Source organism: Colletotrichum fioriniae (assembly GCF_027942845.1).
Source record: "Colletotrichum fioriniae strain IMI 355084 chromosome Unknown scaffold_16, whole genome shotgun sequence".
NCBI lineage: Eukaryota > Fungi > Ascomycota > Sordariomycetes > Glomerellales > Glomerellaceae > Colletotrichum > Colletotrichum fioriniae.
In genome coordinates this window covers 339,700-347,079 of record NW_027076852.1, presented here as the reverse complement: position 1 = coordinate 347,079, position 7,380 = coordinate 339,700, and the positions used below count along the sequence as shown (strand labels likewise).

At 53.3% G+C, this 7,380-nt stretch overlaps 2 protein-coding genes across 2 annotated transcripts; one reads left to right on the top strand and one right to left on the bottom strand.

The window, feature by feature from the left end:
- Nucleotides 1–1,855: 1,855 nt before the first annotated feature.
- On the bottom strand, nucleotides 1,856–3,058 carry N0V96_010955 (uncharacterized protein; the record flags this gene model as incomplete). The annotated part of the gene is made up of 4 exons (XM_065759109.1): nucleotides 1,856–2,442; nucleotides 2,501–2,618; nucleotides 2,676–2,809; nucleotides 2,869–3,058. 4 exons carry the CDS (start codon nucleotides 3,056–3,058, stop codon nucleotides 1,856–1,858), a joined length of 1,029 nt encoding a protein of 342 aa, XP_065612207.1.
- A 1,924-nt stretch (nucleotides 3,059–4,982) lies between these two features.
- Nucleotides 4,983–6,652, top strand: SLM5 (asparaginyl-tRNA synthetase; the record flags this gene model as incomplete). The annotated part of the gene is made up of 3 exons (XM_053195750.2): nucleotides 4,983–5,206; nucleotides 5,275–5,398; nucleotides 5,459–6,652. The coding sequence occupies 3 exons, from the start codon at nucleotides 4,983–4,985 to the stop codon at nucleotides 6,650–6,652; spliced, it is 1,542 nt and encodes a 513-aa protein (XP_053046785.2).
- Between the last annotated feature and the right edge of the window lie 728 nt (nucleotides 6,653–7,380).

Sequence of the window (7,380 nt, the reverse complement as noted above, 5' to 3'; positions counted from 1 at the left end):
CACAGGCAAGATGCCTCGCATCAGCCATCTGATGGTTTGGAAAATTGAGAAGTGACAGACCTCTCGCTGTGTTCGCGGATCCCCCGGGCCTCAAGGGCCACCTTACCGGTGTCCAGAGTCAGTATTGTCTCTCAAGAGGGGAGAAAAAAGAGCCCATTGCTTGTGCGGATGAGAGTGGGGGGTCGTCGTGGGGAGAGCCGACGCAGTGATACCCAAAGTTCCAGCCGATCGAATGTCCCGGTCAAGATCTGGCATGCAGGCAGGGGTGAGGTATTTGGATTTCGGGGTAGCGGTAGGTAGACTTTTTTTTCATCATGACGAGGACATGTGCAGAGTTGTTTGCGCCTGAGATCATGTCAGCTCCTGGAAAAGCAAACATGGATGTCTTCTCAGCCCTCCAATAGGCACTCACCATCCCGGTCGAAGATCCCTCCACCCTCGGATGTTCAGCTCTGACGGCCTATCATTCTTCGTTAGCCTGACCAACCGCGGTATTGGGAAGACAATGTCAGAGACTCCCGCTCTTTCATCCCTTCAGAGACACCGATTCTTGAGCGTTCGTTGGAGAGCCAAAGGTTTGCTACCGGTTAACAGGCAAGACAGGCGAGCCTTTCTCTATGCTTGCTTTTTCTCGTCAAATGGCGCCACGGCACGTGCCTAGGCAAACTTTTTAGTATGGCATGGACAAGTCGATTACGAATTCGACAGAGGGGCGGGCAGAAACAGAGACTCTGGCCCATTCCAATGGTCGCGGATGCTGACCTTGCCGTTCTTTGCTAAGACGTTTTGAGCGAGAACCTCAGCATTCAACTCAAACTCCCCAAGCGCGGGGATTCTGGGTCGAAATAGTGTATCGCTATCCAGTCTTGCTGCAGGCCCTTCTCCCCTTTGGTCTGGCCGACTACCTTCTTCGGTATGGCGGGGATCAACCGTTCTCCGGGTTCTGCTGAGCAAGCACATTGGCCAAGGCTGTCGTTGGCATTAAATGCCAGGCCCTTCGCGGAGGGTCACGTTGCCAGGGTAAAGACGAGGCGGCTGCAGCAAGGCTATGCTCTTTTGATGCATCAAAGGCTACTGGACTACAAAGATTGCGCGCACCTTGCCTATCCCTACGTCCATACGTCCCTACTTCTTTGGAGGGAACCGCGTTGCGCAAAGGAAAGAGGGAGATTCAATCATGCTTGAAAATTGCTTCCGCGTATGGAATACGAGGGGATTTGTGATTTGACCCTGGAGAAAACGCCAAACACCTGCAAAAGCTTCCAGGTCCCAATTACATCGGATCTAGCCAGCTTGCCCTACCAATCTCAACGCCGCCAGCCCGAAGTCAACCGTATGATGATGTGCACCAGCGATAGCAAACAAATTCCCGCGAAAAGTCGAGGTGGGAAGAAAAGGAAATAGGAATACAAGTTCGAAGACCACTATTGAAAACCGCCGAGCCCACTGACCCGAAAGGGCAATTGACGCCCGACGTTGTAGATCCGGGGACCCTCGAGATCGCAAGCAGCTTCAGCCCGACGTGCAAGGGCACAAAAAGCAACCAGCGTGGGCCGCTGAACTGAAAACCCGGTCGAATAATGCAAAAAATAGAGCCCCTGCCCGGTCATTGTGGACCAATTAGCGCACTCGGACAGGGAATCACTCATTAGTAGTGCTGGATAGCGTGTGTTGCGAGACACAAACACCTTTCTTGTAGCCATGTGTTGACATGACAGGTCGTACGGCGAGACAAGACTCTGCCCAGGGTATGCCGCCTCAGCCAGCCTGACGTACGGCCAGGTCTCACCGGCTCATATCGAGTACCCATGGGTGAGACATGAACCCGGTCGAGGATGCGCCAAGAGCAAATCGGTCAAGAGCCATCCATAATTGCAGAGAAGGCGTAGCGTGGGTCAGGTTGACTCCGGACTCTGGCTATCTCGCTCGTTGCGAAGATTTCGCTGAAGATTTTGAAGTCGCTCTTGTGACTAGATGAACTGCCGCTAGAACTTGATGATGACGAGCTCTTGGACTTGCTTTTCGAAGAGCTGCTGCTGCTGCTCCCTTTCGTCTTCTTGGCAATGTCGTCGAGAATAAACTTAGCTGTGCACTGCCTGTCGTCTTCGAAAGCGAACATGACGGCAAGAAACTGCCCCCTCAATTCTGGGTCGTAGAGAAAGACTTCGCGCCACAGCTCCGCAAGCTCTTTGGGCGGGTTGCGGTAGCCATTACCGAGGCCAAAGTCGCCGATCACAACGTGGTTGTAGCCGTTAAACACGCAGATTCTCAAGGCGGCGCGCATCTTGTTTCGTACCAGTTCTCGCTCTTCCGAAAAGGAGTACTTTCGTCCCATGTCTGTGAGCTTCGGCCAGCGCGCCGGCGGCATGGAAATGACCGGCAGCGACCTCCAATCCTTCATGTCCAATGACTCGATCCTGTCTTGGAATTGGCGGAAACGAACTGCGCACCTCATTAGTCAAAAAATAATCAAGATGCTAGTTCATGTGCATGTGCCTACCAACATCGGGAGAATAGATGGCTCCTTCGATCGGAATCGGGTAGTTGGTTGGCATGCATGTATCCGGATGGGGAGAGCCCAATGTTGCTGACAGATTGCTGCGACGGCATAATCTCTCCTACACAACGCGTCGAGTCAGAGTCGTGTCATACAGAGCGCACCATCGACGACATACCTCGTAACCGACAACACCTGTCTCCCAATCACCTCCGGGTCGCTTCTCGTTCGCGGCGCAGATGAATGGGATCCGGACTCCTTCACTTTGAGCCCAGCCCAGTGCGCAGTCTACGGGATCGCTATGCACAACATCTGCTGTGGTTAGCTGTGGCTCTGAAGCATAGTTGATGACGGCTATGGGTGACTCTTACAGAAATTGGGTAAGTCTGAGCTCATGAAGGCCGGGCGGCTGAGTGGAAGCTGGAGCAGCGGTTGAGAGTAGAGAACCGAGTAGGGCGGCCACTCCTCGCGGAAGTACCTGTTGACTTCTGGGATCAGTTTCTTTTTGGTGTCCGCCGCAACCTCGGAGGGCTTGATCTTCAAAGGCTTCGAGGAAGGCATTGTGAGCTCGCGAGGGCAGGCCAAGGAAACGCTTGGGGCGGGTGAGGCAAGTCAAGTTGCTGTGTAGAATTGATCCTTGATGAGACGTAATGCGATGGGTATGACTTGGGAATGGGAGATCAGGGGAGCATCAACCATGGGGTACCCTCGTGGCTTTAAATACGTCCCTCTCAATGAAGAGCCGCTCGGGAGGCAACTCTAGCTGCGGCTTGTAGACCAGCAGCGCGGAAAGGAAGAAAAGAAACAATAGCATGGTGAGGTATCTTGGGCCCCTTTGCAGAGGAATGAATTGCTTCGCCTCGCCAGGAAGCGAGAGCGGTGAAGGGTGTATGAGGAGAGTGTAACCAATACTTGCCGGATCTCAGTCAAGTCTGCGACATTCCAGGGTAGTGTATAGGAAGGGCGCGTAAAGGGTGGGTGGGCTTGCCGTGGTTGTGATGAGATATGTCTTGCTTATACAGAAACCCGGGTCGTGTCACGTCAGTCTTCCCGTGGTCTTGGTAGGTGGGATCCGATCGAGATACTACTGCAATCTGCCGCAGTTATACGAGATCTTCCTGTTTCCCAAGATCTCACTTGAGACGTTCTTGCAAGCCGGGACAGGGCGATGAGGACAAGCAGTGCAACCGGGGGTAGAAGTCAGGGTCCGTACATATCTTGTTAGCTAAGGAGAGGTATCCGTGCCTAGGGTCTGAAGACAGTTTGGGCGGGGCGGGAGCTAAAGTAGGGAAAGATGGCGAGGGAGAATAGTTGCGAGTCCCAGCTGCTCGTGCCGTGCCTTGCTTAGACCGCGGGCTAATAAGCAATAAGCTGGCATGGAAGAAGCAAAAAACCCAGCTTCATGGTTCTTGGACCCCCACTAGGCAGGGCTGCCTGTCCAAGGGTTGGGTGCAATGAAGAGAGGTGAGCTCATCTTGTAAGTGAGGCAAAATATCGATGGGATGTGACGAAGCTACGTTGGGTGTCTGTTTGCCCGCTGAGGATGCAGATCCATGCTTTCTATGACTTGCAGATAAGTTCCCACTCGGGTTTGCGGCCTCGATCTGAAGGGAGGCGAAGTTTGGGACCAAGAAGAAAGGACTGTACTCGATCGAATTCCAGATCCATGTCATGGGGTTGCTAGCCAACGACTGCATTGTTCCGAAGTCGTCACCCGTGTCCGGTGTTTGGTGTCTCGGGAGTCGAGGGCGGAGCTGATGATGTTGGATTTTGTCAATAATTGGACTCGATCAGCCAGACAAGGACTCGAGGCCCGGGTTCCTGCGACCACAAGCCGGACCGGGACATGAATCAGTCATGGTGCAAGGTGGACGATTTGGCAATTATAAGTCTTCTTCAAAGCGTAGAGAGAAAGTCTAGAGTATAGGGGAGGCGACGAGTGCTGGGGATGTCATCCGATTCGAGAGGAGATGTTTGTGGTGTGGAGGGATGCAGACGGGAGGAGCTGTGTGGCTGTCTTGGCCGTCGAGGAGACAACTCGGCGGTACGTACCGTGTCGGGGAATTTCCAGCGATAGCGATGAGGCTACTTTATCTTATCTTATCTGGGAGGACCAGCCAGCCCCGAGAGCTATGTGAAGTCCAGCTACTCTTCTGCCCACCTACTTTGGCCTCGATGTCATGTATATCTACTTACGCGCATCACAGAGCCCCACTTCTACGAATTGAAGCTTCCCATTCGTAGACTTTTTCTCAAGCTCCGACCTCAGTCATCGGTCGCATGTCGTCGCAAAAGACATCGTTCCTTTCCTTGTAGTCGCAACCCCCTCCGCCGTCTAACTATACCATTTACCTCTGCTTAGCAGATCACGAAGGACAGATTTTTCGATTTCCACAACATGACGCGGTAGTCAGACTGGTCCCAAGTTGTCTCCATCATGCGAATCGCGGCAACATTCCCTTTGCGCAAGCTCGCGCGCCCATCGATGCTCCTTGTCCAACCCATCCACAGACGAAACCTCTCTACAGCACCGCGGAAGACAGTAGCCCAATTCCTAGAGTGGAAGCCCGAAACCGAAGTCAAGGATGTTGTCGTCAGTGGATATGTTCGATCTGTTCGCAACATGAAGACGGATCGATTCGTCAATATTGGCGATGGTTCTTCGCGGTCACCCATCCAGGCATTGGTGTCGAGGAGCGACGACGAAAGGTAGGTTCCTCTTAGATCTCCAAGCTCGGCCACTGTCTCGGAAGCTCTGATTGCTGACAATTTCCCAGCGCAAACCTGCGAGTTGGTGCTGCAGTCCGTCTACGAGGTGTCTGGACTCCCTCCAAAACAGACGGTCAAAGTCACGAGTTGAGGGTCGATCATGTCGAGATCCTAGGCCCCTCTGACGCAAAGGTAGGCCCACTGTCCCTCTTCTTTTCTCTACACTATCGCTAATGCCGTCGTTGAAAACAGACGTTCCCGATCCAGAAGAAGTACCAAACGCCTGAGTACCTTCGCACCATGCCCCATCTCCGAACCAGGATACCACTGAATGCCGCAATCTTACGATTGAGATCAGAAGCCGTCGCTTTGTTGACTCGGTTCTTCGCCTCTCGAGACTTCACCCAAACTCATCCGCCCATCATTACATCTTCAGATTGCGAAGGGGCAGGCGAGGTCTTCAACGTTGCTACGGGCTCGGCCGAGACACCCGCAATCTCAAATACCGGAAAGGACAAGCCAGCAAACATGTTCTTTCGCTCACCCAAGTACCTGACGGTGTCTACTCAGCTTCATCTTGAGGCGTTAGCCCAGTCCCTGGGGCACGTATGGACATTATCGCCAACCTTTCGAGCTGAGCGGAGCGACACCTCGAGACACATGAGCGAGTTCTACATGCTGGAGGCGGAGATGAGCTTCGTCGATGAGCTGGACGAAGTCACTAACCTCGTAGAAGACATGCTCCGCAGTTTGGCCACTGGCTTATATCAGACTCGAGCTGCGCAAGAACTGCGCCAACGACGAGCACCTGGGGAGAAACGAACAGCAGAAGATGACCTTGTCCCAATTGACGAAGTGGAGCGTCGTTGGAAGGGCATGATGCAGAACCCAGCTTCCAGATGGCCACGCATCACGTACGCCGACGCAATCAAATTGCTCCAGACAGAAGAGCATCAGTTCGAGATCAAGCCTACATGGGAAGGCGGCCTGCATTCTGAGCATGAAAAGTTCCTCGCCAAGACTCTTGGTGCAACCAGCGACTCCTCTGCCTATTCTCCCGTCTTCGTTACCCACTACCCTCAGGCGATCAAAGCATTCTACATGAGGAAATCAGATACCGCAACTTCCGGCCATGATCTACCGGGTGACACAGTCGACTGCTTTGATCTTCTGGTCCCCGATTTGTGCGAGATTGCTGGCGGCTCGATGCGTGAGCATCGCTTGATGGACTTGTTGGAGATCATGAAGGCTCGCGGCATGGGCTCTCCCGCTGATGGCGGACGCGATAGCGATCTTGAGTGGTATGTTGACCTCCGTCGTTGGGGATCCAATCCACACGGCGGGTTTGGCCTGGGCTTCGATAGATTGCTGAGTTATCTTGTGGGAGTTCCTAATGTGAGGGACGTTGTGGCCTTTCCACGCTGGTTTGGCCGCTGCGACTGCTAAGTTGGTCAGTGGACAGTTCACGATGAACCGGGGCCCAAGTCATACCAATTCACGATGCGGTCCCTCGTTAAGCTTTGCCTACCTGGGATTCTGGAAGCCGGGCTTGATGAAACCAGCACGACAGAAGTTGCACGGCGATGCGCGACGTTCGTGCAACCTGACTGAGCATAGACATGGTCGACCTTGAGTCGCCTTGTGCGTGTGCGCCATGTCCTTGAGCTGCCAAGCGCGACGCCCGAGACCTGATTGCAAAGCTCAAAGCTCTGTACACCTGTGGCTTGCAGTTGACAGGATTCGATAGACATGGGATAATCACGCGACGTTGTACGACGGAAGGGACCAAGCATCCAGTGGCTCGGTCTCACTTGGTACGCAACGCGAATCAGACCACCTACCTGACAGGGTCGTGCAAGTCGATTTTGACGGCGATCTCAAGTCACTCATCAAAATAACGGAAGGGCCTAGGCAAGCCGATGTCAGAGTTGAGAGTCACGGAGGCATTTGGGTTAGCCATGACCAGAGCCTTCCCTACCTTCGACCACCTACCCTCAGTCTCACGGAACACATGTTTAAATATTTCGTAATTTCACCATGATCTTGCGTCCTGTGTCACATGACACGGCTCTGGACTCTGTATCAACACCGTGTACACTACAATACCCGATATATCTAGACATATCAGTTACTGGTTGAGTTACTCCTTGCATTGTTGCCGCAAGTGCCTTCTA